General features: G+C 38.2%; 2 protein-coding genes across 4 annotated transcripts; one reads left to right on the top strand and one right to left on the bottom strand.

Moving 5' to 3' along the window:
• Window positions 1–307: 307 nt before the first annotated feature.
• LOC104600487 (3-oxoacyl-[acyl-carrier-protein] synthase II, chloroplastic-like) lies at window positions 308–16,836 on the top strand. Of its 3 annotated transcripts, XM_010263445.3 has the most exons (14): window positions 308–1,221; window positions 9,287–9,492; window positions 9,570–9,773; window positions 10,545–10,655; window positions 10,748–10,843; window positions 11,550–11,595; window positions 11,691–11,770; window positions 12,484–12,552; window positions 12,667–12,751; window positions 13,007–13,161; window positions 13,264–13,344; window positions 14,769–14,828; window positions 15,253–15,407; window positions 16,627–16,836. In XM_010263445.3, exons 1-13 carry the CDS (start codon window positions 834–836, stop codon window positions 15,367–15,369), a joined length of 1,698 nt encoding a protein of 565 aa, XP_010261747.1. In that variant the 5' UTR covers window positions 308–833; the 3' UTR covers window positions 15,370–15,407; window positions 16,627–16,836. The 3 variants fall into 3 exon arrangements, with proteins under 3 accessions (XP_010261747.1, XP_088749228.1, XP_088749229.1); XM_088893102.1 differs by lacking the exon at window positions 13,264–13,344 and having other exon boundaries at window positions 312–1,221; XM_088893103.1 differs by lacking the exon at window positions 9,570–9,773 and having other exon boundaries at window positions 398–1,221.
• Window positions 16,837–19,007: 2,171 nt separating this feature from the next.
• Window positions 19,008–20,069, bottom strand: LOC104600486 (pectinesterase inhibitor 3-like). Its single transcript, XM_010263443.3, has one exon. The coding sequence runs from the start codon at window positions 19,854–19,856 to the stop codon at window positions 19,251–19,253; it is 606 nt and encodes a 201-aa protein (XP_010261745.1). The 5' UTR covers window positions 19,857–20,069; the 3' UTR covers window positions 19,008–19,250.
• Between the last annotated feature and the right edge of the window lie 409 nt (window positions 20,070–20,478).

Raw genomic sequence — 20,478 nt, 5'->3', positions numbered from 1 at the left:
TGGGTCAATCCGGGTTAGTCGGTTTGATCGGGTTGGATATAAGGTAAATTTCAGATTTTGCATTGGAATTGAACCAAATCTATCCAATCTCACAGTATAATAGCTCCCCGGCCTAGTAAAGCTAAGGCAAAATAGAAATAAAATAATGATTATTATTTTTTCCGCATATTCTCATGTGCTCGCTGTAACCAGTTCAGGATTTGCTCCTTACACCGCGTGCCTCACACCGATCTTACAGACACATCTCACCATGTATCAAGAACATCTTCCGTACTTTTTATTATTCATTGGAGTAACAGTGAGTAACAGATCTAGTTTCATTGAAGGGTTATCGTGCAGTTCTTTACTTTTTATTTTCCATTTTCTTCTCTGTCCAAGTACTTGCTTCTGTTTTCTTGCTGCAATAAAATGTCGTGAGATTTTTTTTTTTTTTTTGCATTATAAAAAGAAATATAGCTTGGTTTTATTTTTCTGGTTGTAGATCCTCTTGTATTGTTACTCTCTCTCTCTCTCTCCCTTCTTAGCACTTGGCACTGTTCTGCCTGAACAACTCAGATTTACGAAAACTCCGCCATTTAGAATTGCTTTTAATCGATGATAGCTTCGATTTCTTTGGTGGGTTTGCCTAAGATTGAAAGCTACGAGCTTATTCGTCTTGAGAAACCCAGAAAAACGCATCTCTTCTCATCAATGGAGGTGGCGTTTTTCTTGGTATAGACTATAGATCGCATTTTCCCGAGCAGAAACCTCATATATCTTCTTTAACCAATCTGAGCTGCTGATTCCTGTTCCGTTTTATCATTTGGCCTTCTGGGTTCGTCTCTATTTCTCCAATGGCGGCTTCCTCTGTTTCTTCTCCTCTCTGTACATGGTTAGTCGCTGCTTGCATGTCAGTTGCCTGCGAGAAAGAGCACTCTCCGAAGCCTTCTCTATTTATGTCTTCTAAGAGATTGAGCAGGTGGGCTAGGAGGAGGAGGATTGTTTCGAAATGCAGTGGTGGAGGTGATGATTTTCCGAGAAATTTGATTTCGTCGTTCTGTGGGTCGAGTATTCAAGGTCTCATGAGCTCTTGCTTGGCTTTTGAGCCCTGCGAGAAATATTACAGTTCTAAGGGTATCTCTTCTTTAACACTTTTTGGTGATAATGGCTTCTCGCTGTTCAGTTCGAAGAATGGGCCGATGACACGCAGGCAGAAGCGGATAAACCGAGCCACCCACTCAGGTAATCGGTTGGGAAATTACGTTGGAGGCGACTGGTATAGTGATTTTTGCATCCTTACGGTTCCTTCATTTTAATAATTTTCGCTTGTTATGTTTGGAGTAGTTATCATGTTTGAACTTTAAACGATTCTCTACTGCTGCTCCCAGATTTGGCATATATTATCTATTTTTCTGTCGTATGCTGTACTGCTAGGTGAAGCTTAACTTATTTATTTCATGCCTATATTTCAGTTAATTTTTATGTAATTTGTAGAAGTCCAGCATTCGTTTTATTGTCTTTAACTCCATGTGGTATTTGTTACCCAAACCTTAAAAATTTCTCCTGTTCAGTGTATCTTGTACTTATTATCGGAATTACCTGGGTGCAACCGTGCAGGGCTTGAGATGCAAGTGTTCTGTGTGTCCAATTTAGTTTAGTATCATAATAGCTGGTTTATTGAAAGTAATCAAAAGCACTGCGATTTAGGTGGTTTCCCTTCTCAGCTGTGTATGAAGTAGCATTGCTGTATCACCTCGGTTGCTGGCAATTTAGCATGTTTTCAACTAATTGATGGGGATATTTTCCACTATAATGAAAAGTAAAACAGTTAACAAATCACCTTGACAAACATCCCATGAACTTCTAGGAAACATGTCTATGATCAATTAACCAATGGAGAAAAGGAAGTTAAAAAGCAGATTGCATTTTTTGTCCACTTTTGTCACTTTTACCTGAACCCAAGCTGGTTTAGGAGGTTTTGATCCATATGATTTGGTGGACTTTTCAAATTGATCTAAGAACATTGGTTTCCTGTTCTTTAGTTAAAATGTGAACATGGTTATTTGTTATCTGCATCTTATCCTTATTTTGTGAATTCAAGCTGGTTTAATAGGTGATTCATCTTTATCCTTGGTGGGAGCCTCCTGCACTGGGCTGCCCTTAGATGGATCTACCTACCCCTGAGTAGCAGGTCCTACATAGTCCTTACAACTAATTGTTTTTAACCTTTACCTTGCTAAGGCATTGAGAAAATTTTACCAATCATGTAATTAACTTGAGCGATTTGTTACACATTGAAGAGGCTAGAAGAGCTCGGAGTAGACCAAAAAGGACTTGGCTAGAAGTAGTAAGAAATGGTTTAAACACTCATAATTTAACAGTGGATATGGCTTTAAATAGAACAGATTGGCGAAACAGGATTCATGTAGCTGGCCCCATATAGTTGGGATAAGGCATGGATAATGATGATCTTATTCACTTGATCAAAATATTCAGGTTTCTGGCCGGAAATCTACTTCCTTGACATTGACGACATGTCTGAAACACCAATGTACCTTTACTGTTTGATTCATATTCATACACCCTGTCACTACCTTTGAGTCACTCTCCACTTCCAGCTTTAGCATGTTTATTGATTAGCAAATCTTAGGCCTTGAAGTGCTGATAAGAGTTCTGCCCTAATTGCGTTGCCTACATCGATTAGCCCTAATTACATGATGATGACTTAACTATGGTGATCCCTCAAAGCACCCCCCCAATACCTGGATTTCCAAGGCAGCAACCATTAAAATTCAAATTGAAAGTACTTTCTAGAATGCCAATCTATTTGGGATACCCCTCTTCTTAAAGGACGAGAAGAAGCCATCACTTGCCAATTTCTGATGATGTTCTTTGTAGAAAAAGGACCAAATTCTTTTCTTGTTTTTATTCAATGCCAACCAAATAAGGATGAGATCAATCAAAGCCTCCTGCATATTCTCTTTTTTATTGAAGATTTGGGCATTCCTCTCCTCCCAATTAGTCCATTGAATAACAGTGGTCTGAATAAGGTCTTTGTATTTTCATCTTTCTCACTAACTTTTTCCTTCCCAATCATTAGTTTTTGTTTGATGAATAACTCATCTTCTATTGAAAGAATGAATAAAATATAATATTTACAAAAAAGAAGCCCCTCTATGATTTTTTTGACAAGTGAATGAATTTTATTAATTAGTGAATAGCAACATTACAAGTAGACAATAGTATTCATATTATCAATACAAGCATCCCTAAGAGAGGCGCAAGGTGCGATCTCTTCCAACATAAAGAAAGAGTTACAACTACAACCATGCTTAAAACTAGGGCTAACTATTTTGACCCTAGCCCATTTGAACAACCCATACTCACCCATTTGAGTAGTGGGCCAATATGGGTCAAGTAACCCATTTGGATTAGGGGAAAATGGTCAGGATGGAAGTAGATAGGAAAACTTAGGATTACGTTATCAATGGAGGAATAGTGCCTAGAAGTGGTATATTCAAGCTCCCAAACAGGACCATTCCAATATTTCTTTGATGACGTTTGATGACGAGGACTGAACTAGAGTTTAGCGGTGGAAAGATTTGGCTCGGTCTAAACTTGAATTTTGAGCTGAGCTCTAGCCCAATATATAGGCTCGTTTGCTAATTGAGTTAAGCCTGAGCCCAATGAAGCTCAGGAGCCTAATTGAGCTTATGTTATATATAATGTTTTTAATTTTTGATGTTTTATATGTATAATTCTTTTACTTGTATAATTGTTTATTTTGTATGAAGCTTGGCTCACTATTGAGCTTGAGCCGAGCTGAGTTCGAACATATGAGCTTTTGAGTCGAGCTGAATTTGAGCACATTTCTCAAGTTTGAATCGAGCTTGAGCCCGAACTTGAGCCTTTCTTTCATTGGCAAAGAGAGGAATGCAATGAAAAAAGTAATCCTTTCTTTCATCATGTTTCAATGAAAAGAATAATCCTTTGATATAAAACTAGATGAGCCCTACCATTTATCTTTCTGCCTTATTCCTACATTCCCTTAGCCAGTAGACCTGGCACCAACTAATTTTCCTCTAAATGGCCAATGTTTTAAAGGCTTCATTCAGCAAGTGTCCTACTATGTCTCTTTCCATGGACATTTCCCTCATTCTTCCTTCTCATTCACCATTTTGGTTTCTGATGGTAGCTTGGATGTGGGCCAATTTTGCATTGGTTTTCTCCCAAAATGCTCTCTGTTCCATCTCTTTAACTAAATGTCTCCATGTTCAAAGCCTTAAACTTTTTACAGAAAACATAAATGACATGCCCTCAAGACAAAAATGCTTCATCAAGAAGTGAGGTTCACAATACTTGTAGCTTCCAAACAAATGTTCTTGAAAGGTTCTCCTCTTATCAAGACGGCACAAAATCTAATAAAAGAGCATTATCTAACACAAGTATTAAGGGTCTTATATTAAGATCTGAAAATGCTCCTCCTGTCTGGCTGCTACATAAACTGGAATATTTTTGTTTTCATTCATGCATGCACTACCTCACTCAAAGGAGATACCATTAAGGACCTGTTATCTATCACATCAAAGTTTCTTCCAAACACCAAAGAACCTACTATCTACTTGATACACCATTCAACTTCTTACATAACTCTACATATTGGAAATTTGGCATCATTTTTGGTACATATTGGAGATGGGATTTCCAAAGCAAGTATGAAAAGGGCATCTTTGTATCGTGAAAGCTCAATGTCTCTAATACATAGTTGTCAAGGCGGCACCTAGGTGACAAGGCACCCTTGGAGGCTTGCCTCACCTAATTGCCAAGCAGTTTTGTACATTGTTTTATAAAATACTTTTATATTCTTATTTTTTTTTGAGATTATAATTATAAAATAGACATTATTAAACGAAAAATATTCATTTTGTGTTTTTATATACTAATTTCTTTTTGTTATTTTCTTGTTTGTTAAGGTTTAATCAACATAGACATTGCTAAATGTTGTATTGAACCCTCAAAGACTTCAAAACCTGAACCAATAAGTAAGGAAGAACTTAAATTTTATCTTTTGATAGGAAACGGTAACTTTCATTAATTATGAGAATTATAGAATTACAACTACCACCTTCAAAAAGGTGACCCTCATTGGATAAAGTGTCCCTATTGACCCCTTGCTTTGCTAAAACATCAGCCAACCCATTTGCTGTTCTCCTAACCCAGTTAAACTGTGCTCCTAACTCCAGTGTCAAATTAAATATTTCCCTTATATGCTGTTTAAGGAGCCAAGCGACCACATTCCTTGTTTGCATCCAGCCTATGACTAATCTTGAATCCCCTTCCACTTTTAATAGTTGGAGGCCCAACTGTTTAGCCAATCTGAGCCCTTGAAGGAGCGCCATTACTTCTGCTCTTAGTGAGTCACCCTCCCCTAAAGGGCCAGAGAAAAGGGCCAAAACTCTTCCTTCCGTATCTCTAATCACACCCCCGATTCCAGAAGGACCAGGGCTTCCCATAGAACTGCCATCAAAGTTCAGTTTCACAGAAACAAGTGAGGGTGGGGTCCACTCCTCATTAACAATAGTAGGAGAGATGGAAGAGCTTGCTACTATGTTCCAACCTCTAAGCAAGTCATCTGCAGAAAAATACTTGAAGAGGTCCATAGTTTTCAGCCAATGTATCACCTTGATGGTGATGCCTTCTATAACTTGAAGTAGTGATTTTTCTTGGCCTTGGACAATCCCGTTATTTCTCTCTCCCCAAACTGCCCACACAATAGCTGCTCTCGTTGTTCTCCACATCACCTTTCCCCACTTCTTTGGTTGTCGGAAAAAACTAGAATCAAACAGCTCCGCAACTCTTGAGGGGGGATTCCAGCTGCAATCAAAGAGGGAAGAGAGCCATTCCCAGATATGAGTAGCAAAAGGACAGCATAAAAGTATGATTTATTATCTCACCACTATTCAAGCAAAGACTGCAAACATGTGGGGATAAGCACCAGTTTAGTCTCTTTTTTTGAAGCACATCCAAAGTGTTAATTTTTTGGAGTACCACTTCTCAACAAAAAGCCCTTACTTCGGGGGTATTGGAGCACACCACACTTCTTTAGCAGGAAAAGAGTTAACCACATTAGTATTAGTCAACAAAGCATTGAAAAATGAGGAAATAGAGAAGCAACCTGGTGAAGACTTTGACCAAATTCTACTATTGGGACAGGACTGATCTAAGAAAAACTGAGCTTAGAAGAGAAAGGAGCTCATTTGCCGAACCCATTTCTGAGTCCCTCAAACCTCTCCTTAAGCCTAAACCCCAAGAATCCCTAGAAGCACGAATGGAAGAGATGTCTTTAAGCTTGTTCAAGGAGAGGGAGTAGATAGTCGGGAATTTGTCCTTTAGAGGGGAGTCCCCAAGCCACGTATCCTCCCAGAAAAGAATTTTATTACCTGAACAAGCATCAAATCTGATGAATTGAGAGAACAAGGGTAAAATATTGACAATAGCTTTTCACGGGGAGGAAGAAGAGGCCCTGGGGTCTAGCCTTGCATCCCATCAATTTGCTTCCAATCAATGGATACTCCCCACTACTCTATGCCATAAACTTTCCTGCTCCTTGGGAAATCTCTACAACCATTTGTCTAGCAACACTGTGTTTCTTGCTCTAATATTTCCAACCCCCATCCCCCCTTTATATTTTTCTCTGGAAACCACTTCCCACTTTACCAAATGATCCTTTTTTGAGCCTCCTGGTTCCCAAAGAAAGTCTCTCAGTCTCATTATCTTCTCAATCTGGTTTCCTACCTTAGCAAGTACTTTGAAGGTAGACAAGAAATACACTGGCAGTTTTGCTAATGCAGACTTAATTAGGGTGATTCTACCCCCAAGTGAGATGTACTCTTCCAACCTACTAACTTCTTTGTGAATCTTTCCAAAATTGGGTGCCAAAAATTCTCTGACCTTGGATTTCCCCCCAAAGGTAAACTTAGGTACTTTAAAGGCCACTCACTTACCTCACAACCTAAGATACTAGCCAAGTTAGACACCTCCTCCCCTATCCTATTTATTCCAGCTACCTAGCTTTTGTTCCAATTTACCCTCAAGTTGGAAAACCTTTCAAACTGATCCACCAACACTTTTAAATTTCCAACTCCTCTGGTTCTCCCTCACAAAAGATAATTAGATCATCTGCAAATTGTAAATGGGTGATGACTACTTCTTGTCTTTCCACTCTCCACCCTCTAATCAAATTCCTAGAATTAGCTCTAGAGATCAAGGCACTTAGGATATCCACTACTAAAGTAAAGAGGAATGGGGAAAGAGGGTCACCACTTACCAAAATAGAGTAATGGCAAGTTCTGCACTCTCTTCTTTCTCTAAGTAATAAAATTTGATTTTGATTACTGATAAAAAAATAGAGTAATGACAAGTAGTCACATATCCTTTGATCCATTTACACCACCTCTCTCCAAACCCTCTTTTTTTTTTTCAAAACTTCAAGCAGAAAATCCCAATTGACTAAATCATAAGCCTTTTCTAGATTAAGTTTGCACACCAGCCCCTTCTCCCCTCTTCTTTTTTTGTAGTCCACACACTCATTGGCAATGAAGATCTGATAATGATTTGTCTCCCCAAAATAAAGGCTCCTTGATTTGGAGAAATTAGGGAAGGAAGAACCCTTTTGATTCTCAAAAGTTAGGGACGGAAGAACTTAAAATTTTGTCCAATCAACACATTTTCTTCTATTTTCTTCTTTTCCTATAACAAAAATAGGGGTTCAGCCCCTATAATTTTTGAGTTTTCTTTTCTTTCTTCTTTTTCTTCTCATGAATATGTTGATTTTCTATACTTTAACATGGAGTTTATACTTTTCTTATGAAAATCATGGATAATTATTAAGGAAATATGGTTATGTAACCTAGGGAACTACCCTAGGATATATGTTTTTTCCATTGCCTAGGTGACCAGGCGACAAGGCGCTCCCCTGTTGTCTAGCCTCACCTTGGTGCCTTGAAAACTATGCTCTAATGTTTTTTTAGATGATTGGGTTGTATGGGAAATATCATGTACAATATTGTATATTGTCTTGTCTACAGGCTCTTAAATTTTTGATTAATACAATGTGGTTTAAATTAGGGGTCATAATGCTGTTACTTGATGCAATGGTACAATCTTGGGCTGGCAAGTGTGAGAATGTGGTTTAGAGTCTGGGGTTGGTCACTTTATGTGAAAAAAGATGCCAAAGGTTAGGACTATACCCAATCTACCCCTCCTAAGACCCCAGATAGCTCAGACCAACATTGGGTAATGGTCTTTTTTACAATGGTTAAATTCTCAAAAAAGAAAAGAAAAGAAGGAAGAAAGACATACTTCTTTGTGAATGCCATTTTATTTTACATTTCTTCATGCTGCCGACCCCATATGGTTGGGATAAGGCTTGGATGATGATGATGATGAGTTATGCTGGATGTGGTTTTAGATCACTTGTTAGTTATGTGCTGTTTATACACAGTCACCAATTGGACCACTTTAATTTTGATTTTGAACTTTACAAACATGTGAATGTGATTATCTAGGAGCCACAATCAATTAGGTTCTAAGTTCTAGCAGATTAGGCAAGTCCTTGGACATATGACATTTGCTCATTCAGTGCAGATTTGTGAAATTGATTTGGTCTTTCTTTTTCTAAATGTACTGAAGATTGATTTTCAGTTCTCATCCACCTGATATTCCAAAATTACTCATTTCTTTGTAGTTCTATGTTCCATTTTTATCTGATGGTAATTATAGGAGAAGAGAAACAGAAGAATCTTTGGTGGGGAAAGAAGAGATAAGAAAATTACTATTGATATTGGATCATTTATATTATTTTGATCAATAACAGTAAATATTGGATCTTTTGTTGTGGACTGATTAATTGTTCTTAAGTTTGAATAGATATTTCTAAATCTTCTTTTGGATTTGATTTATGGTCTATGTTGGGCACTATTGTTGACGATGTATAAAAATGATACATATTCATCTATGTTCCGAATAGGGACTGAAGTTCTGTTAAGGTGTTACTTGACATTCTTCTTGTAAACCTATTTTTCTTCAAAGAAAAATTCTCTTGATTTTGCTATTACTAAAAATCAAAAGATTAAAATTCCTTGATTGACAGTTTGACACAGCTAACTGGTCCTCCTGAAGGAATGAAACTCAAAACTAAATATATTGTTCCTATAATAATTTTTGCACAATCTGTTGCAGATAGTGGTATCTGGAAGTTATTTCAATTAGTAATTTTGATTTGATGGTTAACTACTTGCTTTTGCAGGGAAAGCCATGGCTGTAGCTGTACAACCTGCAAAAGAAGTTGCAACCAAGAAAAAGCCTCTAAAAAAACAAAGGAGAGTTGTTGTAACAGGGACGGGAGTGGTGACCCCGATTGGTCATGATCCAGATATCTTCTACAATAATCTACTTGAGGGGATAAGTGGTATAAGTGAGATTGAGGCATTCAATTGTGCCCCTTTTCCAACGGTATATCTTCACAACTAATTTCTCTTCTACTGAAATAAGCAGCCTTGTTTAGGTTTTGATGTCAGTTCTTATTATAGAGAATTGCTGGAGAAATCAAGTCTTTCTCAACAGATGGATGGGTTGCACCTAAGCTTTCTAAAAGGGCAGACAAATTCATGCTTTACATGCTCACAGCTGGAAAGAAAGCCTTGGCAGATGGTGGGATTACAGAGGAAGTCATGGAGGAGTTAAATAAGGCTAGATGTGGTGTTTTAATTGGCTCTGCAATGGGTGGCATGCAGGTTGGCTTCAACCTTTCTGTAGATGTAGATATGGATTTCAATCTTGGAATGGATAATGGAAAAAAGGTTTCTAGGGTTGGTAATGCATCTGAGGATCTTGCAAGGTGCCCCAACCAGCGGGTTGGTAAGGTCTCCTGTTGGTCGTAGCGGAGACTTGGGATCGAATCCCACCTTCACCTGGGTTGGGGGGGGGGGGTTATGGGTTGGGGGATGGGCTACCCCTGAAAACCAACAAGCAACTCCATGAGCGCTAGGCGCTCATTCTGTTGCTTGTTTCTTTACTTGCTCAAATATGTTATTATACCTTTCCCTGTAAGTCAGTACGATGGACTGTGCATCTTTCCACTCGGCAGGCTGGAGAAAATCCCTGTTGCTGATAGTTCTTTGAGTCCTTCTGTGATCCGATGAATCAGATCTTGACTTGCTTCTCAAAGAGAAATAGTGTTTCTATAGTGACCGTAGCAGCCCTTCAAAAGAAATAAAAAAAAGCATCTGAGGAACTTTGTCTCTATGACTCTGGAAGGTTTTCTTTCTGAAATTTTGAATTTAAGGCTGCAGCATGGAACTTGATTTTCCACAGCAATTGGCTGCATGTTGTGCATGCAGATTGAGTGCAGAAGGAGCATTCTGGTTACTTGCCTCTTTTTCAAGGGCGCTTCCTACCTGTGAACTACAAACTAAATCACCTTGGATGAATTGTCAATTCACCAAGGAGCATTCTTTGGTTGTCTCCCTTCTTTTTCCTTATTGGATCTTTGATTTTTTTATCAGGTTTTTAATGATGCAATAGAAGCTCTAAGGGTTTCATATAAGAAGATGAATCCCTTCTGTGTGCCTTTTGCTACTACGAATATGGGTTCTGCCATGCTTGCTATGGATCTGGTAAGATATGAAGCTAATACTACAGAAATATTAAGGGGTTAATAAATTTTGAATCCAACCTTTTAAGTGTTTCTTTAATTATGTTACTGCAGGGATGGATGGGTCCAAATTATTCAATCTCAACTGCTTGTGCAACAAGCAACTTTTGTATACTTAATGCTGCAAACCATATTATCAGAGGTGAAGCTGTAAGTGGCCAATTTCATTTCACAGACTTCATTCACTGGAGGTCTTATGCTGGAAATGCCTTTTTATTTTTTCATTTTCTTGTGTTCAATTAAAGTAAATATGATAATAATATTCTGATAGTTGCAGTTTGGGCAACTGATGTCAGTTATTGAGGGAATAATTAGAGATGAGAGGGGAAACATTGTTCTGAGATTTTCAGGACCATCGGGGTTAGAAATTCTTTAAGAGTGAGTTTTTAGAAGTTCTATAAGGACTAAAATTTGGCAGCAGTCTATACAGGAATACAAGTTGAGTGAGACTGTTAAGTTGCCGTTAACTGATTGAAAATGGGGATGATGTGCCATGGACACTGCATTTTCTTGTTAGACATGCTAGAGCTTTGGGATCTAACCTGAACTGCTCATTCAATTGGGTTCCTAGATCAACAAATAGTATGGATGACTCATTAGCTAGGTTTGGTGTATCTTGGAAAAATTTATGTTGGGGTGAGCCAGAAGTAGGGGGATCACTATAGAGAAATTAGTTTAAAAGGGAGAAAGAAGCTGACCAGCTTTATACTGTATTTTTGCTCTGTATGACAACTTGTACAGATTGAGCATTGTTCTTATTATTGTTCTTATTATTAATAAAATTCTATTTCTGTTGCATCTAAAAAAAGTTTACCTTATAAAATGAATAATTTTATTATTTGCCATGAGCCTGCAGGACATGATGCTTTGTGGTGGCTCTGATGCAGCAGTCATACCTATAGGTATCTATTATTCTTTTCTCATTCTTGATGTGTATAAGGGTTAAGCTTTGTGAAGAATAGAATCATTATTTTCTTTATGGTGGTTGTCACTGCAGGCTTGGGGGGCTTTGTTGCATGCAGAGCACTTTCACAGAGAAATAGTGATCCAACTAAAGCTTCACGCCCTTGGGACATTGTAATATAGTCAACTTCCCTTATTCTTTTCATTTCAAGACATTAGGAATTAATTATGGACACTCTTGTCGAAGACATGAATAAGTCAACTTTGAAAGATAGAGCTTTTTTGATTGGTTGTATGCCGTAAGAAATCAAGTTTGATGCAAGAGGTTTAAGTGAAAACTTATAGTAAACTTTAAGTTGTGTTCAAAACTCAGGAAAGTGATATAACTGGGCCTATCCAAAAAGAAAATAAATAAAGAAATTTTTGGTACATAAAAAATATTTTAAGAATAAATTAATATCCAAGAAGAATCTTATCTACTTCTGTGGCTTATGGATTCCATCAAATTTCTTCCACAGTTTGTGAATAATCAGTGTCATCAAGGTTGATATTCCCATAAGCCACTATCCACTTTCATCCATCCATCCGTCCATCCATATTCTTCTGGTGAAGGTATTTTATGAAAAAAATATACTTTTTTTAATCAATAACAGAATTTAAAAAAAAAGAAAAGAAATATAGCTTACAGAGGAAACAAAGGGGAGAGATAAAAACTTTTAACCCTCCCCAAGAAAGCCAAAAAAACAGTTACAACACTGCCCAAAACAAATGTTCCCTTCCCACCCCTTGTTTAGCCAGAGCATCTGCAAAGGAATTTGCAGATCTCTTCACCCAATGAAAAAAATATACTTTTTGTATGCTTAATGTGAGAAATGATTTATGGACAGGATCGTGATGGATTTGTTATGGGAGAGGGAGCTGGTGTCCTGCTTTTAGAAGAACTAGAACATGCTAAGGTACATTTTACCAAGTGTTGTTTTTATGAATAATTCATTAGACTAAGTTCCTTAAAGAAGTGTCCTTTTTGGTTATGAATATTTTCCATTTGAAAATCCTATTTCTCTCTGCAGAAAAGAGGTGCAAATATCTATGCAGAATTTCTTGGTGGAAGCTTCACTTGTGATGCTTATCATATGACTGAGCCTCATCCTGATGGTATGTAATAAATCTTATGTCAATAATTTTCTGTGTTTGAAACATTTGCTACGTTGAGAAGGGGTTGCGAAGATGCACTTCTTAAATGATGAATAAATAGGAGAGACAGGCATGGGTCCTCAAACTTCCACTCTTGTTCTCTTGACACTTCTTCCTCTTCCTCTTCTCATCTACAAATCAAATGTAAGTTCACAATAAAGCCATTCAGAGAAGACATGTGAAGATGTCTCTTACCCTTTTCCATTGGAAAAACAGGGGCTGGTGTTGTTCTTTGCATAGATAAAGCCTTAGCTCAGTCTGGGGTAGCTAGAGAAGATGTCAATTATGTAAATGCACATGCTACATCAACACAGGCTGGTGATCTCAAAGAGTACCAAGCACTTATTCGTTGCTTTGGCCAGAATCCTGAGGTAATGTGAATGCATTTTATTTCTGTTTCCTTTTCTTTCAGTTATATAATGAGTTTTCACAATCACCATATGGCATGCTTGGCTATACCTTGATTGTTGCAGCTAAGAGTAAACTCCACAAAATCAATGATTGGTCACCTACTAGGAGCTGCAGGTGCTGTTGAAGCTGTTGCAACAGTACAGGTGATCAGTTATATGGTTTTTGATATTTCATACTTAAAACTAATGAAGGTGCCCTTGTAGTTTACATCACACCAAATTCTATAAATTGTGTATTTAATTTACATGATGGACTTAATTCAATCATCAGATGCCTTTTATGAGAAATTACAATAAATTGTAGTACTAGACTTCCCATGTTATATTTTTGATAGTAAAATAAAATGAAAAATTTATTAAAGAGGAGTAAATATCTGGATAGGGTGATGAGACGGCACTCCAACCAAAAAGGCCTAATATCAAAAACATTTCAAACACTAGTACAATCAGAATATGAGCTATCTGAATACAATTCTAAAGTGGTCCAAAAGGAGGGCTCAAAAGTTCCACTATTGTACACATTCTTACATGACTCCTTAGCACCTTCAAAAAGTCTTGTATTTCTCTTCTTCAGATGCACCAAACTACAACAAACATGATGCAACTCCAAAATGTTCCTGGATGATAGGCCAAGATTGCAAGTCTCATTGGGTAGAATTGCATGCCAGCCACTTCTGAATAGGATAGGAAAAAAGCTACAAATAAGTGTAGATACATGTGATGAATAGATGACAGACATGTACCCTTTTCATTGCTGTTACACAAACAGTGTAGACAAGGTAACTGAAACCCTCTTCTTTTCAGGTGGTCCAATGTAAGTACACTGTCAATGGCAACTAGCCAGGTGAAGGCTTCCACCTACTTGTAAAATGCCAAAGCAGGTTTCTTCAAATAGCAGCAATAGAAATCAATAAAAATAGGTAGAAAAGAACCAGAATAAGAAGAAAAGAAGAAGAGAGAAAAGGAAGAAAGAAATCAGTTTGGGATAGAAGGAACCTGGGGCCTAACTGCGGCCCCAATGTCTTATAATCCTAAAAATGTTTAACCAAGAGAGTGTATGGAGTGCAACGTTACTAAGGACATGCAAAGGATATCAGGAGACGTGCTTAGTGAGAATGTCTGTACTGTCGGTCCTTTTATATGTAAAGAGGAAGAAATTGAGGAAAATGGAATACAATGATTTCAGTGGAAGATTTGTTACAACCATGATAAATCATGTTGGGGGGGTTCATGTGTGATATGTTTATGGGTGTATGCTCACAAGAGGTTCTCCAGCCATTGGATGGTCTTAATGAGGGGAGCATCTTTGCTATATGGTTTGATTTGGTATCAGTATTATATTTCTTTCCTAACCATGTTATAGGATATGTTTGCCAATAAAAGTGATAAAAACAGTGAAACCTAGGCCTCGTAATAGAGAAAAATAATTTATTTCTTCCTCTTCCCTTTTCCTTTCTGTTTGTGTCCATTACAATTTCACACTTGTCACCAGATCATTGACACATATACAACTTAAATGCATCTGTATCCTTTTCTTGGCTTAACCTGAACTGGGATACCTTCTGCAGGCTATACGGACAGGGTGGATCCATCCAAACGTTAATCTTGAAAACCCTGATAAAGGCGTGGTATGCTTTCTTCTATGGCTTATCTCTTTGTATACATTTCAAAAATGTATTGCTTTATGTTATATATATATATATATATATATAATATGTTATAATAATTATTTGTTAGCATAGGATTTAGAACATTCCTGATCACACTTAAAATCATTGTAATTTCTAATAAATAGGCAATACTATAAGAAACTATTATATTGGATTGGGTAAACATTGGAGCATGTTTGTATTGGCTATGATCTAGAATAATTCATCCTCGGGAGATGATCTTATCTGCCAGTTGGTTGGCTTTCTTTCTCTTTCTCTGGTAATCTTGGTGGTACAGGGAAAAAGGTCAATTATTTGAATAGTTAAGCCAGCTTTTGGGCTGTGGCCCATTCAATAGTTGCATGATATGACAAAAATTTGACACTGGAATGTATGAAATCAGGATACAAGTGTGCTGGTTGGCCCCAAGAAGGAACGGCTGGACGTAAAAGTAGCACTATCTAATTCATTTGGCTTTGGCGGCCATAACTCATCAATCTTGTTTGCTCCTTATAAGTAAACCTGGTGGGCAACTCCAACTTTGGCTCGAGGGTGAAGGTATGTTATCTTGGCATTCTCTTGGCTTATTTTCATTGTCCAAAATTTGAGAACAGGAACAAGCCAAGATTTGTGTATTGTAGATGGGAGTCCCCAGAGAGCTTTTCAGCTCTATTTCTCCTTGGTTGCTTTATAAACCTTTACATGATTAATGATAGGAACTACAGATTGATTACGCTCATTTTGAATTCTTAAAGAAAGAAAAGCGAATTGTAAAAAATAAAAAAGAAAATCCCTTTCAGAAATTTAACTTACTAAAGCAAGAGGTCTGGCATTCAAGTCACTTGGGATGATTTGAAGAGGCAGAATATCGTTTTGGTTCTCAGCTGTCTAATAGGTGTGTCCATCTTGACCATTTAGTTGGTGGTGCAAATTTTGGATGAATAGGTAGTCTAACGGTTTAGTTTCTCAGCAAATCCTGTTGGGTAAATGCAATCGGTTGCCCACTTGTATGGTTTTGTTTTTGCTGATGTGGCAGTTGTTTTAGATTTCTTTAGCTGTGTTTGGTTTGATAGAAAAAATAAAGAGGAACAGAAGGTTGAGAGAAAGTTTTATTTATTTTTGGGTAAAGTACAGATAGCCACCTGTACATAGGGATTATTGAAACAAAGTTGAGAGATATTTGAGAGTTATGATTTCAGAAAAACTGAGTTAAAAGGGTAGTGTAGGGTTGTAGAAATGTTTAATGGATTATTTCATGAAGTTAACTGATGAAATGTTAATAGTGGGGGCAAGGCATTGCCTATTGGAATCCACAGCGAAGGTTCAAAGTATTGATACTTGCAATAGGAAAATTTGATGTATTCAGAGTTAATTCAATCGATACCTTTTTTTTTTTAATTCTTTTTTATTTTCTGATTTGATAATCAGTGAAAATCGTTACACCAATCATTAACGTATAAAATAATAAAAATAACCAAATTCTTGTAACTTAGCGTATTGGTGACCCTGAAAACTGATGCATATGGTACAATACCCTGCGATTCAGGGAGGGGGGTTGCCACGAAACAAGGTTTGATGGGCTAAGAATTTTTCATCCGCTTCAATTTTGCATTCATTTGCCTATTTTTGGTAAGACACGAAATCATTCATTACTAGTATCAACAAAGTTATAGTTTGTTTATAACTTTAGAAAGGTCCTGTTTATTTGCACTGCATTCATTTGTTTGTAACTATGATTTGTACTTTTACCTGATATAAAATTTGTAATCTTTTTCAGGTTTGCACTCTTCAACGGTGCAAACTTTTGTATCCCAAAAATTGATGCAAAATTTGCACCATATTCCTCCTGTCTTAATTATCTCATATAAAGTGTGGATAAGGTAATATTGCATCCTACTTCACTCCCAAACAAATATCCCTCCTCTTACCTCCATTGTCTTTCATGTAAGATAATTTAAAGCAAAAATAAATAGGAATTTACACTCAACCTGTTTGCATTCAGCATTCCCATGCATTTACACTACAGTGTCAGTGTGCAAAAGAAATTTGTACTGAAAACAACAAACTGAGCATAAGCAAAGATTAGTGCGTTGCGTGGGTGATTGGATGGTGGACACTGTAAGTTCGGGTAAGCATTATAATTAAGTGCAACTGTGCAAGCATACAAGTTGTCAAGTTGAGAGGGGGTTAGGCTGGGCATATTACATATAGGCCGACCGAGGCTGCTAGTAAACCTCACGTACCAAGTCCAAGCCCCCAATCCATTCTGATCTACTTTTTCGATTCCAGACATGGGTTTGGTCGGATTAGGCTCGGATTGCAAAATTGTACAAACCAAAAGGGGATTAACAGTTGAAGTTTCGTGAATGGATTTGTGGGGATGTTGGAAAATGCGTTCGAGTGCTTTTGACGATAAATAAAACAAAAGCAAAGCATACATGCTCAATGACCAATTCAAGGATGATCGTCCGTTATACCTGTTACTTGCTGATGTTGCCACAGGGCATGATCACAGGGCACATCAGGATAGCCAGGTGGCGTGAAAGATCATGTTCATGCCCAAGGTTCAAAGTATTGATACATATCGTATTGGAGCCTTCCCGATACGCCCCTACAGGCGGTGTTTTGGGTCGGCAAGTGGTTCAGGGCGTAGACCAACTTTAAACCGGACCCTTTGAATGAGATTCGAAAAAAAATAAAAAGAGTACTGATACAGGCCGATATGCCCTACCGGCGTATCGCCCTGTATCGATACTTTCCTTGTGTTAGATTGGTTTTTTTATTTTTATTTTTTTTTTTGGGGGGGGGGGTGATTAAAAAAGCGATTGCATCGGATTGGATCGGTTAAATTGGGTTGCAACCTACATACATGCTTGACAAGTAGGTAGCAAATGGGTTGGGTTTAGGTGGTTGGCGAGGGGTTGGCCTTCAAGCTTCACTCAAGCTCACCTAGCTGACATTCCTACTTGGATCTGGATCCAATAGGCAAGATCCATATCTGATCCAGCTTAACATGGCAGTTGGCAGAAATCAGATCTCAACCATATATAATCCACAGAATGCGTTAATTGAGTTGGGTTTGGTTATAAATCTGACACATTTTTAAATTTACTAATTCCATATTTCATATAAAAATTTAGCGTCACCATCATCATCATAATGAAGTGAAGACTTATAATACGAAATATTGAGATTTATAAGCAGTTACAATCTAGTACTTGAAGCCATAATAGCATACCAGCAGCTAATCTAATATATAAGATATTAGGTCTAATAAAGACATTCAGATCCAAACATGTTTTACAGCCAAACCATATATGGTTCATATCCACTCTAGGTTGGGACAAGATTCACAAAATCCCAGTGTTTTTGAACCATCATTGACCCAGACTGTTGGACTGTTCGGCTTGGGAATTATCTAGACAACCATTTTACCCTTAAAATGTTCTTTGGCCATTGGTCAGTTTGCTGACCCAGGTGGTCAAACTGGTGATACGTACAACCTGGATATGGTTTTGATAATTTTTTTTTTTAAATTAAAACAGGTCATCCATTGAAACCACTAACCCAAAATCCAATGGCCAAAGCGGTTTCAATTCCGAGTCATTGCAAATTCTAACTCATTTTAAAATGGGTCATTTAATAGCCCAAATCCAATACGGCTAATTGGCCAACCCGCTCAATCACATACCCCAACGTCAAACTGATGTTCCCGATGCATCTATGCAGGATCAAATTTCATTTTTGTACAAAATGAACACCAAGCATACATTTTTCCACTATGATGTGGCTAACTGTGAACATGCAATACAATAAAAAAAAAAAAAAAAGAAAACAAAAACACTGGTGCCAAACATCTTCTGAATCAGAATCGACAAGCTTCCAAAATCTCCTAACAAAGACTGTCGGCAGGGCTGATGCATTTTGTATTTTGAACTTTTAAGCATGTTTTGTAGTTATAATAACCCCCAGCATAAAACGAACTCGAGAGTGGGACACGACACCACACCACATGTGGCTTGTGGGGCCCCACCATTCTTAAGTCTTAACATTGCATTGCGAATTTGCGATTGAATGAATGTCGGTGCGAGGGTCAGGGACTCGGGGCCTGCAACTGCAACATCAATTCTTTGGATTGATCGATGCCAAGACAAAACATAATGGTACGTTTTGCTACACTTGATCATTCATTCATAAAAATCATAAATCAAAAATCAAAACCAAACATTCATGATTCCATACATCCCTTTTTTTATTAGTTCAGGCCTCCAGGGGGGTACGCCGACTACGATACCGGAAAAACTTATAACAACTCCGTCTCCGTACACGTACAATTGTATATATATATATATATATCTGCCTATATATCACACATAGAATTGAAATCAAACCCGTCCATTTTCAAGGATCAACGACAGCCCTTGCAGGGGTCTCGTCGAGAAGATTAATAAAATAGAGTGCATTACTCGTAATCCTGGCTACATTGTTGATCTTCTGCTTCACATCGGATTTCACCTTCCCATCAACGTTCTGAAATCCATCAAGACACGTGTCTTCATTTGTCAAAGCAGCGCTGACCCACGTCTGGGCGTTACTCATCTGCTCCCGGAATGTTCCGCGGCGAAGGTGCCGAAGCTCTGAAAGCGTTTGCTGCAACTCGTCAACCGAGTCGGATAACTGCTCGACGCAGTCACTCACTGCACCTTGCTGCCTTTTGCTCCCATTGTGAAGCTTTTGGAGTCGGGCGAGATACAAGGAAACGCTTCGAGCACGACCGAGGCTGATGGTTACGGCGGCTTGGGCGAGATCATTGGGGGTGTTAGCGGAGCCAGCGTAGGAGGAGAGAGTTCGAAGGCAGAGGTTTGGGTAACTGGCATGGATGCATGATGAACGGACGAGATCTTGTTTAGCACCGGATTTTGTCGTTGCAGCCCCGTAAAATGTCGCAGAGGAGAAACAGAGGAAGAAAACCAGAAATGTAATGAAAGAGAAGAATGGAAACACCATTGCTACTGGCTACTGGTTTTTAGAGGAGAAAGAAAAACTAACTGAACGATCGAGTGGAGATAGGCGACTGCTGAGTGCTGATTCGAAAAGAGGAGAGGAGACGTCTCCAACTCTTTCAAGTTTCAAGTTTGAAGCAGGGGGACCGGAGTGAAGTGAAGACTGAAGAGCATACTCGTACTGATTACTGCATAGCTAGGGTTGGTCGTCACTCGTCTTATTATTATATATATCAACCCAGTGGCCACTGGCCAGTCCCAACGTACCACGCAAGTGCGTAGAGGATAAGCAATACGCAATTACAGAACTGCCATTCTACTTCTACTGGTTGATTTGTTGGATTATTTCGGGCTTATAGTCGGGTCGTTCAGAGTTCAGTCTTCAGTGTGAGTAGGAGTGTACTGTACACGACCAACGAATCTTTCACGTGGCAACAGAGTTCGGGTTACTGCTGCTATACTGCTATTCTGCTATTCTGCTAATGTGGGCCACGTAATCCAACACGTGACCAAACAATTCTGCTAATAGGAAAACCCCTTTTCCTATTGGGTCAAGTACAGCGAGTCGCCCATGGTCTGATGTGGCTAAATTTGACAACTTTTGGAGGTTCAAACGTCGTTATCTT

Source organism: Nelumbo nucifera, chromosome 8, assembly GCF_055504915.1.
Source record: "Nelumbo nucifera cultivar China Antique chromosome 8, China Antique-T2T, whole genome shotgun sequence".
Taxonomy (NCBI): domain Eukaryota; kingdom Viridiplantae; phylum Streptophyta; class Magnoliopsida; order Proteales; family Nelumbonaceae; genus Nelumbo; species Nelumbo nucifera.
The sequence above is the reverse complement of the archived record's forward strand: the minus strand, read 5'-3'. Positions and strand labels throughout refer to the sequence as shown.

What these genes read in the sequence shown, in the direction of transcription:
- LOC104600487 (XM_010263445.3), top strand. Translation starts at nt 834, where the DNA reads ATGGCGGCTTCCTCTGTTTCTTCTCCTCTCTGTACATGGTTAGTCGCT. An exon ending in GACTGAGCCTCATCCTGATG is followed by an intron (nt 12,752 to 13,006) that starts GTATGTAATAAA and finishes TTGGAAAAACAG; the next exon opens with GGGCTGGTGTTGTTCTTTGC. An exon ending in AAGCTGTTGCAACAGTACAG is followed by an intron (nt 13,345 to 14,768) that starts GTGATCAGTTAT and finishes TACCTTCTGCAG; the next exon opens with GCTATACGGACAGGGTGGAT.
- LOC104600486 (XM_010263443.3), bottom strand. Translation starts at nt 19,856, where the DNA reads ATGGTGTTTCCATTCTTCTCTTTCATTACATTTCTGGTTTTCTTCCTC.